Source organism: Amphibalanus amphitrite, unplaced genomic scaffold (genome assembly GCF_019059575.1).
Source record: "Amphibalanus amphitrite isolate SeventyFive unplaced genomic scaffold, NRLGWU_Aamphi_draft 002317F_arrow, whole genome shotgun sequence".
NCBI lineage: Eukaryota > Metazoa > Arthropoda > Thecostraca > Balanomorpha > Balanidae > Amphibalanus > Amphibalanus amphitrite.
The window spans coordinates 164-16,940 of record NW_024883789.1 but is presented as its reverse complement, the minus strand read 5'-3'; the positions used below and the strand labels follow the sequence as shown (position 1 = coordinate 16,940).

Genomic DNA, 16,777 nt, shown 5'->3' with positions numbered 1-16,777 from the left:
ATGCATGAGGGATGTTTTGCATGGTGCGTAATTTGTAAATAAACATGACCACAGTAGAACAGTGACGAAAAGATATGTGTCTACGCTGCACTGAACCATCAATGAGCATAGCTAGGTGTGCACAAGATGCGCACAGAGATGACCACCTAGAACAAGTCAAGTAGGGAAGGAGACTGTCTGAGGCTCGTCGAATAGTCCACTCGGAAATCATCCACCGTTCCCTCTGTCTCAACAAAGGAAAGCTGCCGCCCACTTTCTCCTTTCATTCGACGCGTCTTTCGGCAATGAAAACGGCATCCTCGTAGGTATAAGACAATGCTGCCATCGTTTCGGTATGCGCTGCTGTAGCTTGGAAATGCCTGGTTTTGTGACCAACAATTACAGCTTTAGGACCCGGCGTGCGCTGCTTTGTAAACACATCTGATACGCAGGTGTCATGAACAAACACATCAAACGGCTATCAACTCGGCCAAGCTAACGTGCGCGCGCGACCATGGATAAAACGTGCTGTTCAGTTCCGGGGAAAGCACCACGCTCAAATAAAACAGTGATACAATAGAATAGCATAGAGACAGGCCCAAGCATCAGTCGAATCGCCAATTCCCCACACAAGATCTAGGGATCCGGATCCGGCCGTACCTATCTCAGCAGCCAGGTACTTTGTTGTAGAGTATTCGCCGGCGGAGCCAGAGTATACAGAAACAACGCGAAGCCAGCCATCCGGGACGGACAGTCTCGAGAGAGCGGCGACACCCCACGACACGGCAGCGAGGGTGGAACGGGGCGGGGCGGGGCTGCTCCCGAAGGTAGGTAGGTGGCGGCGCGGATGGAGATAGATGAAAGTACCCAGATTGCATGCTATATTTCCGCCATGAAGTGGGTTATTAGCAGTAATGCACAATACTAAATCACGCCCCGTGCCCACATCTATTGAAATTATCATGCGATGGAAGGGCACGCGAGCTCTGTTTACGAGGAAAAGGTGACTGGTGGCCGCCTGTTCAGGAAGTGTTTCAGGAATAAATGCAAAACTCCATCCAAAAACGGATGCAAGGTTGAAGACTCAAGAATGGAACATAGGAAGCATCCTTTCCAATACTTGTGGATGAAGTTATTACGAAGTTAGGTTAAACTCCAACTTTTTAAGATAAGTATCTTTAAAGCGAATCCCAAATGCAGAATGCCGATTGTGCAGTTTGGAAAAAATAGGAACTTAATTTCTTTCCATGAATTGTCTTCTTTAGAACAAAATGGATATGAAAAAGACGTCTCTGTACAATGTAATTATATATTTCGATAATTAAATTAGAAGGCTTAAAGCGCCGCCAGTAAAACGGTGGCCGACACAACATGGCGCCCGTCGGCCGGCCCGGTCGGGCTCGGCGACGGGCGCAACCTCACAACCACAAACACACACGCGCGCGGTAACGGCAGGTGACCGCGGTAATATCGTCCTCTGGGCGGCGGCGGCTGGGCCGGGCCACCGTCGGTGAGCGGTGTTAGCGGGTTAGCCGCTGAGGCAGGCGGACAGCGGACGGCGACACCGGGCGGCCCGCACTGGAATGGCGCCGAGCGCGAGACGGCCGGCCGGCTCAGATCGGAGCTCTGCGGGGCAGCATGGAGTGACGTCTCCGGGCAGAGCGCAGAGTTGAACACGCTCCTCAGTCGGAGAGGAGCTATCGGGCAGTCCGGTTGAGCTGAGCTCTCATGCTGAACCGGCCCTTTGGAATGCAGCGGCGGTCGGCGGTCGACTAGTATTCGTCGTCGCCTGGAGGTGGCGGGACCTCCTCCTCGTCGTCTGGCACGGCGAAACCGTCCTGGGGAGGGTATAATACGGGCCTTAAAAACATCCCGGGGTAACCGCACTGTAGATAGAACACACAACACGACAGGTGTGGAAAGGCTCTTAGTAACTGCACCACACACCGATCAACAAACGGTCCTGAATGAGGAACTACAGAGTTAAACGCACTCAGTTTCGTGATTCTCCTAGCGGAAATCCGCCACCGACGACGCGAATACATTGTGAACTGCATTAATCCTACCCTATATTTGAGACAATTTCAGTTTTCAACCGTCATTTCAGCTTATAGTTTGCCAGTAGCGTATTTACAAATTGCAACCGAGCTCCGCCGTGGGGTAAGGTGGGCAGGGGTTTTCGCACTACGGCTGCGGTTGAACTACCGTCTGTGGTAGAAACTTCAGGATGATGGCGCGTTTCATACGAAATCTGGCGCAATGTTTATTTGCTTCTGAGCTTGTGTTGTTCAAGGCCCTATGTGTTGTTAGTTATTGCTGTCAAGGCTATATAAACCAGGTAGAACGTTCCCGACGAAAAAGTGGTGACAAGCGATAATTAGTAGCCGCGACCCTCACTTGTTCAAAACTATATCCGCAAGCAGCATTTACAGGCTAGCGGAAATCGACCAATCGGCGTTCGGCAATACTCGACGCTGATTGGCCCGATGCTCGTGACGAAATTGCGGGGGACTGTAGCTATTCCCCTATGGCGTTTAATAGGCTTACGGCTTTTGAAGGTGATTTATACCAGTTTTTGTTGGTTTTGAGGCCATTTTTGAGCTTGGATATTCTTTCTGTGACTTTTGACTGTGTAATAATGACATTTAATCATAACATTTCTATTTACTACCGGTGTCACATCGGCCAAAAAGACCGTAAGTACATGGCATAGACGGACCACTGCTGATGGGGCCACACATGCCGGCGTGTGGTCATCGGAGGTCCATGAGGGCTCGACATAGGCCCTTCATGGGTCGGTATAGGCCCGGTGGGTCCAGTGCAAGCCTATCAGGGGCCGGTGCTGACCCAACAGGGCCCAGTGGCATATAATGTAAGGCTGTCTAGGGACGTTGAGGGCTCATGGGGACCATATAGGACCAATAGGGACTACAAAAGTCAATCAGGGGCCATTTAGGCCAATAAAGGCACTTCAGGGGACTTGAAAAGGTCATTCAAGAGCTGCGGTGGGCCCATGAGGGGACGGCACTGGTCCAGCAGGTGCAGTCAGGGGATGTTGTACGGGTTTCTCAGTGGCCCATTTGGGCATATCAGTGACCAATTTGGACCCAGCAGGGGGCTTTGTAGACCCATCAGGGGCTGGTGATGGTTCATCAGGGGCCAGCGTTATAGTCCATCGGGGCACGGCATATGCCCATCAGAGGTAATTGCGAGCCCACGCTGAACAATGATGGCCCTTCAACGGCCCCTAATGAATCTACATTGACCCATGGGCCATAATGTGTCATATATGCCCCTATGACAGGCCTACTCAGACCCCTGATGGACATTCCCGGCGTCTAATGACCCTATACTGAATGCTGATGGGGCTCTAAGTTTCTCCAATAACCCTTCGTCAACCCATTATTACCATACGCTGGCACTAGGGGCCCCACATCAGCCGCAGGGCAGTCCGTGCCATGACAGCATGTCTTTTCGGCCGATATTACATCGGTAATATTTATTAAAATCATGATTTTATGGTGTCATTATATAGCTAACAGTCATAAGAAATATATTTCAACTCGAAAACAGCTCCAAACAGCATATAATTTTAAAGAACCCCCTCCGAAATCCAAAAGCCTATTCGGGTCCATAGAGAATAACTGCGGTCCCCCACAATTTCGTCACGAGCGTCGGACCAATCAGCGTCGAGTACGGCCGAGCGCTGATTGGTGAATTTTCCGCTAGCGTGTAAGTACTGCTCGCGGAACAAGAGTTCGTCGACAATCCTCCACAAACGTCTGTCACCATTTTTCGTAATGCTAAACAGCCGGAGCGTACCCCCCTGATTGCTGTGAACTCTCGAAGTCAAAGTGGGAGTGTTTCAATAACAATTTGTGGATTATTTGGGTTTCTTGATATAAAAATCGCATAATATTATGAAACATTGTGTGGAAACTGCAAATACTGATATAATCATTTGCTTATTTTGGGAATTGATACACATTTTGTAGAGGTTTGTCTGGCAAATGGTTTAACAAACTTCAAGCCTATCATGATTTGAAGCTGTTGTAACAAATCAAAATTGCTTTGATGTTGCATAGTACCTTGTTGGAAAGACTGGAGCATGGTTCAAGATGATGTGTAAAAATTCAAGATTTGTGCAAAAGCTTATGACTGAAGAGCGAAAACAGTTCTATATGATGGCTCAATCAAATGTGGAAATGGACGACAAATGTAGAGTTTCAACATTCCAGCATTTGAGAATAACTTCAGAACTTCATAGTTCTTGTAGCATTGCATTCTTCTTTTGTACAGTTCTAGGTTTTGTTTGGGTATTTCAATTTCAATGTGTCAGTTGAGATATAGGCAGGGTTGGCAAAGTTGCCGCTGATTGGTGTCTCCAGACACTGAGAAATTTTGTACTCAGTACTCATTACTGGAAAATAATGATTATTTTGTTCTCACTTTTCAGGAAATCTACAAGACATCACCAATGAAAACAGCAGTAATACCTAATATAAAGAACAAAGAAAAGAAGCCTTAGCACCGATATGAAGAGTAATAGGATTTACCGTTCCTTGATATTTCATTTTTTGAGCGGTATGATGCTGAAGTGTGAATGCATTGTAATGAGTGGTGACTGGTGACTCTGACTTGTGAAATGTTAATTGAAATCAAATACAAATATATTCATAACTGGAAGCTACGTTGCATGAATAAAGAGGTTTTAAATGGTCATAAAAGTAATCACTCAGTATGGCGTAGGTACCAGCCAAATAATCCATGAATTATAATTGGTAGGTAGGAACCTCAATCTGAATCACAAATGAGCAATGGCAGACGATATCTAAGTTAGATAAAATCACCAGTAGTACCAGCCACTGAATTAGTAGGTTAAAACAAGAATAAGCATTAGCAACCATCAAAACTTACCAAAAGTAAAAACTTGCAATCACTAGCATTAGACGGAGCCTACCACACACTATAAAATTACCATTACCACGCGTCCACAAAACTTTCGAGACAAATACCTAAGATCTGCGTCGTAAATGCCTTGGTGAGATTTCGCCTAGTTGGCAAAATTGACGTTCTTGGGGTCGGAGCCTAAAACCGAGCAATTTTGAGAGTTCATCTTATTCAACAAATTATGAATGTTTAGACAGTAACATGTAACAAAATTGTCAAAAATCAAATCTTCAAAGCCCTAACTAATCATCTTTGGCATTTTATACCCTTTGAAAAAGAAATTGTAGCAAAATTTTCGGTTTTAAAATATCTATTTTTTCACGGTCACAACTTATTCAAACTCCAAAAAAATTTTGAAAACGAAATTAGTTTTTTTATTTTTTTTACTGAAATTCAAAGCAAATTCTTTGTAGATTTAGCACACGGCATTTTGATGTCATTGTATGCATGGTTGATGAGAAAACGTATACTGAGATGGGATCTTCAAATATTTTTGCGCCTCTCCAAATGAAGTCCTTAATTTAGCAGCCGCATCTAGCTTGTATCAGGGCATGAGCCCGCGACCGCCAGGGAAAGAGCGAGGCGAGTACAAGTAAAGGGAGAGGACAGAGGGTGGGGAGCCTGAGGCTCGGCCCGAGGCCAAAGCCCGAGGATATGGAAGCATGGAAGCGACGCAAACAAGCCGGCGCCGGGGGAGGGACACCCCCGCCAGCGAGGGTTCTTTGTCTTGCTGCCGGCGTCGCTCGACGATCATTGCTGAGTGATTTGTTCATTGTTGTAAGTACCTAACTTACCTTGCAGTATGTAGGATATAGGTACCTACGATTTATGAAATCGAAAAGTTGCAATCTCATCCAGTTCGGGTTGGTGTGCAATGTGCTTACATGTAAACCTCGCGACCTGAGAAGGCTAGGATTTGCATGATTTTTAATTCTGACATGTCTTTGTGTTTGTTGTCTGTAATGGTGAACACAGAACGGACATCGGCATCATGATCCATGGGCATCGTTTTCTATAGGCTTGGTAGGGCGCCAGTGCTACCAATAACAATAATTTCAGAATTTTAACATTGACATTAATCTTATGACAGTGCATGGCAATTGGCAAGAATGGCTTTGCTAGACGCTATCCTAAAATTAATAATTAATCTTGCGTACAAATTTGAAAAGTGATGTGATGCCCATGCCATGCTATCTAGTATCTTTGTGTTACTTTATGCCAGACTTACCAAACCAAAACATTCAGGACCACAACCAGTGCTCTTACGCCCTCCCACCCACCCTGTGTTTATAGGGCTACAGATGCAGGGCAAGGTGGCAGCCCAACAACCTCAGCATCAGCAGTAATGAGTCAAAACGTAAGTTTGTTTCCATGATTCTGATAAGCATTATTGACTTTTATGAATGCTATTAGACATTTCCATAGCAAAATGAAATACAAATATGTGGGTCTCAAATTTTTTTCCTCTTTGGATGTCCGGAATTGTATGTTCTCAATTTCTTGGTGTTTTTGTTTATCCAGATAGACTACTGGATCAAGTGTCATTGTTTGTGTTGTGAAAATCAGTAGGTACCTACCTTTTGGTGCTGCTTTTGTAGACGATAATGAAATAGGTACCACTGGGCACCACTCGGTATGAAATTGAGGTGCACTTAATGCTTTTATCAGTTTTATGTGAAATTTGAAAGTTGTTTAGTCTCACATAAATAAGATTTTACTTCACTTTTCCCTTGCAGAGAATCCCATGTGAAATCATCATTGAGTTGTAAGTGATTGCATGTGATGGTAATGATGCCATGATAATTGGGCTTTTTATGATGGTTGGTGGCAGGTTGACATTTGACAGCTGGTGTCAGGTTTGTGTTTCTACTTTATAGCTGGGCTGCAAACATTTATTTGATGCATGTGCTTACTCACTCCTTAAAGTGACCATCCCACCTTAACATAAGATTTGAGTTGAGACAGTGTTTCAAAATTTGTTGATTTGGGTGGGAAGCAACATCCAAATGAAAATTATTTTGCACTCTCACCTACAGTTTTTAAGAACAATTTTGCACTCTCAATTAAACAGAAAAAAGTATTTGCGTGGATGGTCGCTGTTTATCCTGCATTAACACATTTGTATAGAAATGAATGTTATCAATATTAATTATTTGTTCATTCTTTTTGGGCCTATCTGACCAGCGGTTTTCCACCCTCATCCCCGTTTTTTTTAGAGGAATTTCTAACTTCCTATCCCTTTAAATATTTTGATATGAAAACTAGCTTTAACCCTCGCCCGCACATGCCATTTTCCCATCCTAGAACGCACATGGGGGGGTGTGGTTGCCACCCCCCCCCCCGCGCCATTTCGTTCCTGTTGGAGATAGAGCTTCACGGTAAAGATCAAAAAGATTCTTTGGGAAGAGACGAATCCAATGATACCCAGTTTTACCTTCTCAGGTCAGTCATTGACCTTCCAGGTCAGGTCAAACTAAAAAATGTTGCTGTTTTGGGTCACCGTTGGATATCAAGTGCGCTGCTTATCAAATACCGATGACGATGCTGTTTTCTGGTGCCAGGCCAGCTAGAACCTCTTTGTCACACTATCCGACCAGGTTTTTGCTGCTGAGGTCATTTCAGGTCAAGTTAGGTCAAGGTCAATTATATGTGTTGTATGTCTGTGTGTGTCTGTGTGTATACTGATGTGTGCACCGATTGTTTAGGTGTCCATATTACATGAGATCATGAAATGAGAAGCTTTTACCAAAAATACAGTCAAAGAAACTTAACAAAAGTAAATTCAGCTTGCCTAAAACGCAATATTCTTAGATGACCTAGGTTGACCTTGACCCTGACCTTGACATCTGACATCGTCGAACAACATGTTTCATGATAGGTGGGAGGTAAGACTGGCAAAAAAGGCCGAAATCAAGGTGTCAAAAGCTCACAAGACCCATAGCCAACGCAAGATATTGGGTATTTGTCATTTGGGTCATGACATGACCTGAAGAACAAGGTCATATCTCCGAAACCAAAAACCACAGAAACTTGAAATTTTCAGTGGACATCAAGAAAGGATAGGGGAGCAGCTACAGGCTTCTAGCTCTAAAAATGTTGAGTGCAGAGCAGAAAAACTACCTGGGGGGGGGGGTGGCAACCCCCCATGTGCGGGCGAGGGTTAAGGGGCATTGTTGTGGTTCTCTGCTTATTCGACGCTGAGCAGAGGTTGTTGAGTAGACACCACCCCTGCAGTGCCCTGCCCCCCCCCCCACCACCAAACCTTTACGCAGTTGGTTGACCCCCCCCCCCCCATTAGGTGTATATAAAACATTAGTGGATAAGGGGTAAGTGTTAACTTTCTTTTGCAGTAAAACAAAGTACTTTTTCTTTTCAGGTGCATGACGATGAACGTCCGAGACCTGTCGTCAAGAGTAAGGCTAGTAGGAAGTCTTCTGAACGAATACGGTTCGCTACACGCTCACATGTTAAAGGAACAGTAACATGTCATTTATGCCCTAAGTCAATTTCAACAAAGAATTTCCCACGTCATGTGAAATCGAAACATAGAGAAGCTTACTTAGATGCTATGAGAAAAAATCCCCGTGGTGTTACTGGCTATCTCATAGAGAAGGCTATTGTAAAATCTCGTTCTACAAGGGAAAACGATGACAATGAGCCAGTCACTGTCATTATCACTGACAACGAGCCTGACATTACTGCCAATGCCGAAACACCGTTGGGACAGGGATCCCCTAGTGTACTGATACATACTATCGCAAGTGAGAGAAACGATGTCATGACAACTGAGAGAGACTCCGTTCAATCATCATACCACGAGCACCCATCTCCGGATCGAATTAATCAAGTCTGTGATAATTATCCCGGCCGCACGAGCCCCCCCGTAACTGTGACAGATACCACACAAGAACGGGACACAGCGCAGAGCACGTCGACACCGACCGTACGGCTGCAGCAGGCTGAGTGTATAAGTGAAGGTGGTGCTCAGCAGCCAGGTGTCATGGGTGACGATTTGGTTGAATCCCAGATGTTACGAGACATACTGTGTGAAATTCGTATGCTATCTAGGAAAATCGATAGTCACGACTCTGAATTTGTTTCGCGCGCCTCTCTCAGGAAAGAGATGACTGAGCTTGAGAAAAAAATTTCTCCAGGAGCAGCAAAGGCACGAAGTGCTGACACTGCCAAACAGTTTCCATGGCTTCTCACTCGGGGTACAGGCTCAGAGGAATTAGGATTTTGTTCAACGTGCATTGCTAATAAGGCAACTGTTTCGGCCATGCGAGGCCAGCATAAAGCACTGCGTTGGACAACGGAAGGCGTTTCGCTAAAAAAGAATAGACTTGAAATTATCGCTAGGCATGCAGCCACTGCTGTTCATAAGGCATGCATGCAGGTGCCTGAAGAGCGTGACAGAATACAAAGCCTGTTTGGTTTACAGTGCGAGAAGCATAAACGGCTAGATGATAATCTGACAAGGGACATGCTGATGGCTGCATATCATAACCTGCTATTGGGGCATTCTTATGCTGCATTTGAGTCACTTATGAATAGATTGTTCTCAAATATGATGTCTACAAAAGAAACATTCTCACACATTGATTGGAACACAAGTCGTAAGGCTGCTGCCTCTGCAATAGACGTTATATATGAAGTGCTTCGAAAGTCACATTGCAGTTTTTTAAAATCTGTAAATCCGACAACAGGACGTCTAACGTGATCTTCTAATGTCGTGTTATGGGCGCCGATGACCACTGCAGTCCGGACGCCCAAAAACCTCAAACCATCGCCGTCATCATCATCATCATCATCATCATGGCTTCTTATTCTCAGTGGCATTTATGATGGGACCTTTCGTTCAGCTGATGGCTGACCGCCCGGTGACGACCGTTTGTGTAGTGTTGTGCGACTTTGTGAGCCGGCGGTGGCTGTTTTTTATGGTGTAAAGGTTGAAACAGACTCTCCGCAGTCAGGAAATCGCATGCGAGATCCTATTCAAATGCATTAAATCACGCTCGCATCAATCGTACGCACCTCCCGCATACGAATGATGCGGGAAGGATTTTAATGCATTTGAATAGGCTCTCGCGTGCGATTTCCTGACTGCGGAAAGAGTCTGTTTCAGCTTTTATTGAGCTTAGCTGCCCGACGGCGACCGTTTTTGTAGTAGGTACACTGTGGCTGGCTGCCCGATGGCGACCTTTTTTGCTAATAAAGATAAAAAAGAGTTCGTGTCTCAGTATATATTATTATTCGCAATATATACCAGCAGAAGCAACGCAAAGAAGCAATGATTGAAACACGGATCCATCAGGGTACGACGCGATCGTGAGCACTGGCGCAGCGCTGCCTCGCGACTGGACGGCAGCTATCTTATGTCGGCCATAGTTACATAAATCAACCATAGAGTATTACGAAAACTCGGCGTTCGTTGATTAGCTGGATTAAATGTTATAAAGGGTCGTCTTGGTCAGAAGTCCGCATTCGTGGCTCTCAGTCTCTTCTCTTGTTTTCCTGGCTAGATGGCGCTGGTCGGCAGTCTCGTGAGGAATAGTATAGATGTCGCCCGAAGTCAATGCCATGTTCTTTTCTGAAAGAGAGGCAAAGGCTGTCAAGCGTTCGGTGATTAAAGCTAAACAAGTTTATCAAGTTTCCATGGAAACCGAAAGCGCTTTTTATGTTAGTGAGCGCTACTAGCGCGCAGTGAAAGAGAACCCATACCCCTCATGCTCCTCAATGGCGCATTGGCCGCTGTTCAGTGAAGGCGGTGGAACTACAGGCAAAGTGCTCTTCAAAAGGCAGGCGCGTGGTGTTGGTGTGAGGCGCGGGCACGTAAGGCGTATTGGTCGTGTGAAATCAATCAACCACTGCACGTAATTGCCGGTAGGTGCAGTGCTACGTGCGAAACGTCGACGATCAGAAATGTATTCTTTGTGTGTGTGTGTGTAACAAAGAGCAACTTGTTCTGAATTGATTCACGTGAGGCTTCGGCACCTGCTGAGTGCTCGCTGCTCGCTCACTTGCGGACGATTGACTGCTGCCTACTGAGGAATATCTATTTTTATTATTAATCAAATACCTTGTTTTCGCTATCATGTTCATCCAGCTGACCAACTTGTCTTTTATGGGCAAATTCTCAGTAGTGTTGTCAGTAGTGTTTGCAGTGCTGAATTTGTCCTTTTTTATCATACTTAGGTACATCACTTTGAATCATCACTTTTAATATTTGATATGCCGTGACTGCATCATGAAATTTTGTACTCACTTCCCCGAAAATTTGTACTCAGACACCAAGAAAAAAAAAGAGAATTCCCACCCTGGATATAGGTGGATTGCGGACAAATTTTAGAATCATTGCATGGTAGATAGGTACTTGTTCGGTAAAAAGGTATGTGATGAATGCCACAATAATTTTTTTTATGATTAAATATATGTTCATTGTTGTACCTACAAAAATGCAAGCTTACTAGCACCTAGTTATTGAATCTAATCGAAAGTATTTGCTATGAATGTAAATATGTACCTGCAAAGTATGTCAATAAATTTGTGTGATGTTGACCAGAGAGCTGTATCATCTGGGCATTTATGTTGCTTCTTACATTAGGTGTTAAGCATAGTAATTATGGATGAACTTTGTGCCAATATCTTCAATTCACATTTCACAGTGTATGTAGCATGTCTATAACCCTCACTGATCCTGCTATAGCTATAGGCATTTGACTCCAGCAAGACCAAGGGCATCATGGCATGAACTTCACAGTTTCACAACCCTTTTCATGTACCACCACCAGTCACTCTTTTCCTAAAGGTGCACATGACAGTGTACACAATAATGTGCAGAGGGCTTATACAAAAACAACATGATTAGTGTGCACTATGATGCACAGCATTGTACCCTGATTATTTGAATATTCTGATCACTCAACAGTCAGGAGACCATTGTTGAATGTCACATTTATTATACATCACTTGTCAAACAAGAGCATGATGACACACATTTTGACAAGCAATCATGGTAATATTCCAATAAGTTGGACACATCCCTGGGCGTCATTTTCCAGGAAGGTACCTCTGCAGGTGTTGTGGTAGGTTAGGTTGAATTGGGTTAAGTTAGGTGAAGTAAGGCGGTTAGGATCAGCCTGGTCAGACCGTGAGACCTGGTCAGGTTGATTTTAATCTTTCATTCTAATTTGACATAGATACCTATTACCTATGTTCTTGCTCCAGATTGAACTTCATTAGGTAATGAGCTCATTTTGTTTTGTTTTTTATCTGTCTTATTTTGTGTTTTTGTCCCTTATGTTTTGCCCCATAGGCAAGGGTGGAGCTTTTCCAGGGAAGGTGGTGCTGGTGGGGCAAAATGCTGTCAAACCTGCTCGGTTGTTAAGTTAGATTATGTGCAACACTGAATCAATTATTTTAATTACAGAACTAACACTTTGAATTACACAGACATTTCAAAGCTCCTCAATGCGAACAACATAGTGGTTTGCTAAGCAACGAAGTTCTACAAACAAGCAAAAGTTGGAGGGGCAGAACGCTATTTTTTCTCTGACAGCTTCGTAACATGTTACGAAGGCACTAAAACTACTTCAGTACAGGGTGTAACGAAATTATCCGGACATCTATTTTTTCGCCATATCTGTTTGCACAGTTTCCTAATCCTTTCTGATGTTAGAAGTGAGAATATTGGATGAATACGTGCCTCTGCTATCTGTTTTCAACTCAGCAGTGACCTGGCCTTGTCATGTGACTGCTGCTCTGAGTAGGAGTCGATTCACAGACGGGTTCACATGGTAGTTTTCGTCCAAGGCAGTTGCGGGAAAGGGATATAATCTCTCCTTTCGTGGTAAAATTCATGGCGGCATCCACGGCGTCATGAGCCAGAAGCTGGTCTCAAGTGGTCTGCCAGCAGCTGGACATCAGCAGCAGCCAATTGCACATCTGCCTGAGGTGTAATAAGCTGGGACTTCGGTGGCAGACTCAGCCCGGTCGCGACCACAAAAGCCGCCCTTTATCAAGTGGTGAGGAGAGTCATCAAGATAGCGGCAAGGAAACGGCACCAATCAATCCGCAAATTGACTCGAATTCTTACCAAGTCAGATAATAAGAGATCCCATATCATGGTTTACCGCTACCCGCCCTTTAACTTGGTTCTAGTGCCCTTCCAACTGAAAAAGACAACGAAACTGACGGGAAAACAACCAGTTCACCACCTTTTGCCTCACGCCAGATCGCGTCCACTGGTCGAAGAATGATAAGGGTGAGGTGGTCTGGTTGGATGGGTAGCCGTTCGAGCTGTATTATCCTTTGAACCGTCAAATCGGTCATGTATGGGCGGCCAGCCGCTCGAACTTGCTGGCCTTCGCCGCCGTCAAACATCCGGACAATATCCAGAACTGGAGCATGTTCAGCTGCCTAGCGATCCTCCAATAGGACATAATGTCACATAATACCGCCATCAACGTCATGTATTACCGGAGAAACATACTGGCCAATGAATAGTCGGAGGCGCTCAACCAGACGGTATAGGAGGGCTCGGTTTCTTAACGCGCACTGATGCCTGATTCAAGCCACGCTGTCTTCATGCGGGGCGGCGCGCTACTTTAAGTCCCTAAAAGAACGGGAAGTGATGCCGATAGAACCTTCAATCATTCTGGGCTAACGCTTATGACTTGGAAAAAGTCGCAATCCCAATTCAATCGAAAACCTGTGGGCTCTTGTTCAGCAGGTGACTGAAGAGACGCCCGCCACAAGCACCGCCCAACCCGAAGGTTTAGACGGCGTTGGTCCGCATCAAAGCCAGTGTGCTGGAGAATCCATTGGCTGAAATGCTCCAATGACATTCGCCACTGTGTTTTTATGAAAGGTGGCTACATGCTCAGTCAAAATAAAAAGTATCAGAATGTTTTGCTTTTTAACCCTCGCATGTGTGCGGCGTTTTCCAGCTTCTAATGTGTAGGGGGGGGGGGTCGGTTGGACCCCCCCCCTTGCCGTTTGGCCCCTGATCGAGCTAGAGCTTCGCGGAAAAAACGAGCGTGTTGCCCGTGACGAGAGGAAGCCAATGATACCCAATTTTAAGGTCCTAGGTCATTGGTTGACCTTCCAGGTCAGGTCAATGACCCAAAGTCGGGAAAATCGGGACCTATTAGAAAGTCGTAAAGTGTGGCTGCTAAGGGGTTTTTCGGGGTGCTGATCACGAATATCGTGTTAGTTTTGATCACAGATGATGTCTTTAAGCATTTAGACCAGGTCGGGTCAGGTCAGGTCAGGTCAATCAGTAGGCGTCGTGACGGGTATTCGTAGTACGTGTCAACCGCCTCTGACAGCTTCGTAACATGTTACGAAGGCACCAAAACTACTTCGTAAATGTTCAAATGGTTGCTAAATTCGAATTCAGCTCCAAAAACTAGCCTAGAAACATGTAAAACTCGAAAAAGTGAACCGAGGTCACCCGAGGTCACCAAAGGTCAATGACCTGACCTGACCTTCAGGTGACCTTGACACCCACCCTAATGCATGGGAGCAACATCAAATCACATGTTTGAACGTTTGAAACCACGAAAAGCTTGCAAACGCGCGGCTAATGCGAGCCGATGTACGCCGAATCGCGATTCCGGCCAAACATGGTCTCGGAAAAGAGGTCACAGGTCAAAGGTCATTTGGGTCAGGGTCATGAAATTTTCAGGGTAGGTGTCAAATTGATCAATGCGAGGGTACTGAAAGTTTCGTCGCGATCGGCCGCTTTTTACGCGAGTTATTCGCGAAAAACCATGGGGGGGTCCATCCGACCCCCCCCCCTACACATGCGAGGGTTAATTACAGCGGGAAGAAAGATGACCGGATAATTTTGTTACACCCCCTGTCATGTTCAAATGGTTGCTAAATTCGGAATCAGCTCCAAAAACTAGCCTAGAAACATGTTAAACTCGAAAAAGTGAACCGAGGTCATCAAAGGTCATTGTCATTGAGCTGACCTGACCTTCATGTGACACCCACCCTAATGCATGGGACCAGCATCATATCACATGTTTCAACGCTTGAAACCACGTAAAGACTGCAAACGCGCGGCTAATGCGAGCCGACATACGCCGAATCGCGATTCTGGCCAAACATGGTCTCGAGAAATAGGTCACAGGTCAAAGGTCATTTGGGTCAGGGTCATGAAATTTTCAGGGTAGAAGTAAAATTGATAAAATCGGGGGTATTGAAAGTTTCGTCGCGATCGGACGGTTTTTACGCGAGTTACTCACGAAAAACCGATGGGGTACGCTCAACGCCTCCCCCTATACGGGCGAGGGAAAAGCGCAACCAAAAAGGCAAAAATATGCACATGCGATAACCTATACTGCGAAAAAAGGTGCATCATTTTTTAACGTCGCCGACAAATTGTAACTACCCCAAGCTCAGGCAGATGTATGGTAGAAAATACCCCAACTGAAATACACTACGGCGGAAATAAAATACCCTACGGCGGAGCTCGGTTGCAATTTGTAAATACGCTTGCCAGTAACTGCCTCGTCTCCCTTGCGTCATAAATGTCGTAGAAGCATTCGCTGGGTACGTACCGCTGTGGCGTACAATATGGCGAGGATCCTCTGGATGAGGTCGCTGTTGGTGCCTTCTTCCTCTTGGCAGATGACTTCAATGTCCCTCAGCTTGCCGAAGTAAAAGTCTCGCTCCTTTTCCAAGTCCTCCAAGGTCAGTTGCATCGTCTGGACTTGTGTCGTCAGCTCGTCCACCTGGAAACAATGCAAAATTGCTGAGCTGCCAGAGAGGTTAAAGGCCTCGACAGACCGTTACCCCCGGGACAAGTACCAGACACAAATGGATAAAACGGAAAAGGGCAAACTCAAACAGTCGTTAATAATAACCTGCACAATACTGCATTCTTCAAGCTCCTAGACAACTTTGTGTAATTCGTAAAGAGGCATCCGCCTTACGTAAAAAACGCCCTCTTTTAAACACAAACTCGAAGACCGCACCTTCAAGGCCTGGAATGAAGGCGCATCACTCACACGCCGCATCCTCCAATAGAGACTCAACAAACCTGTTGTAAGTATTGCCCTGATTATACCTATCCTCCTATCCCTAGCTCCGCTATCCCGGCCCAGTACCAGTACCTCTCCGTCCCTCTAGCGTCACCCACCTCGGCCTGTCGGCTGTCTCCGGCGGCTGACCTGGCGGCAGGAGCCGCGCGAGGCGCTGCAGGTCGAGCGGCCGGCGCCGACCGGGCCGCCGGGGCTGCTGCTGCGGAACGACAATCGGTCACAGACAGGGAAGGGGAGGGGGCGAGACGGCACGCGAGACAGGCATCCAATTCGGGCAGCGGGTCTGACTTGCCACGCAAGCACTGCAGCGCTTGGTCGCTATGGGCATGGTGACTACATAAACAACAGCGCTGAGCTATGGGCCAGGACTGTGAACGTACCATTTTTAACCTTGCAAGAACATATAAACAAAACAGAGCGAATGTGGAGGACTACATTTTAATTTAATTCTTGTTAGATAATGGCCATAATGGCGTAAATTCATTTTCATAGTTTTTATCCAGAACACAATGAGGCTAATAGGTGCTGTGCAAACACGCATCGGCACACACACAAAACGTATACAAATATAACTACCTGGCAGTGTCTACAAAATGTGACTGCAAGAAGAACAAACATGTATTAGCTCCAAATCTACAAACATGTTGAGAGAACGGCCAATACCAAGGTACCTTAACCCGCGAGTTGCTGGGGGGCGTTAAACGCCCCCACTTTTTTCGCCGGGCCATAGCATAAAAACGGCGCGCCGCAGGCGCCCCAAATTTGGGTACCTATAGGGAATTGATTGAAGTTTATTG

The 16,777-nt window shown here is 45.7% G+C and overlaps 2 protein-coding genes across 5 annotated transcripts; one reads left to right on the top strand and one right to left on the bottom strand.

Annotated features, from left to right (window-relative positions):
• Window positions 1–1,272: 1,272 nt before the first annotated feature.
• On the bottom strand, window positions 1,273–16,419 carry LOC122376800 (microtubule-associated protein RP/EB family member 1-like). Of its 2 annotated transcripts, none has more exons than XM_043356747.1 (3): window positions 16,079–16,419; window positions 15,498–15,671; window positions 1,273–1,817 (listed from the first exon to the last, which is right to left on the bottom strand). In XM_043356747.1, exons 1-3 carry the CDS (start codon window positions 16,361–16,363, stop codon window positions 1,752–1,754), a joined length of 525 nt encoding a protein of 174 aa, XP_043212682.1. In that variant the 5' UTR covers window positions 16,364–16,419; the 3' UTR covers window positions 1,273–1,751. The 2 variants fall into 2 exon arrangements, with proteins under 2 accessions (XP_043212682.1, XP_043212684.1); XM_043356749.1 differs by lacking the exon at window positions 1,273–1,817 and adding an exon at window positions 10,158–10,519.
• Window positions 5,263–9,844, top strand: LOC122376799. Of its 3 annotated transcripts, none has more exons than XM_043356744.1 (4): window positions 5,263–5,706; window positions 6,223–6,286; window positions 6,666–6,785; window positions 8,306–9,844. In XM_043356744.1, exons 3-4 carry the CDS (start codon window positions 6,726–6,728, stop codon window positions 9,647–9,649), a joined length of 1,404 nt encoding a protein of 467 aa, XP_043212679.1. In that variant the 5' UTR covers window positions 5,263–5,706; window positions 6,223–6,286; window positions 6,666–6,725; the 3' UTR covers window positions 9,650–9,844. The 3 variants fall into 3 exon arrangements, with proteins under 3 accessions (XP_043212679.1, XP_043212681.1, XP_043212680.1); XM_043356746.1 differs by having other exon boundaries at window positions 5,266–5,706; window positions 6,666–6,694; XM_043356745.1 differs by lacking the exon at window positions 6,666–6,785 and having other exon boundaries at window positions 5,268–5,706.
• Window positions 16,420–16,777: the final 358 nt, after the last annotated feature.

Bases quoted from the DNA above. Each gene is read 5' to 3' on its own strand.
- LOC122376799 (XM_043356744.1), top strand. From the start codon at position 6,726: ATGATAATTGGGCTTTTTATGATGGTTGGTGGCAGGTTGACATTTGAC. The intron at 6,786-8,305 runs GTTTGTGTTTCT...TTTTCTTTTCAG, and splicing joins CATTTGACAGCTGGTGTCAG to GTGCATGACGATGAACGTCC.
- LOC122376800 (XM_043356747.1), bottom strand. From the start codon at position 16,363: ATGGTACGTTCACAGTCCTGGCCCATAGCTCAGCGCTGTTGTTTATGT. The intron at 15,672-16,078 runs GTGGGTGACGCT...CATTGTTTCCAG, and splicing joins GAGACAGCCGACAGGCCGAG to GTGGACGAGCTGACGACACA. The intron at 1,818-15,497 runs GTACGTACCCAG...TACCCTCCCCAG, and splicing joins CCATATTGTACGCCACAGCG to GACGGTTTCGCCGTGCCAGA.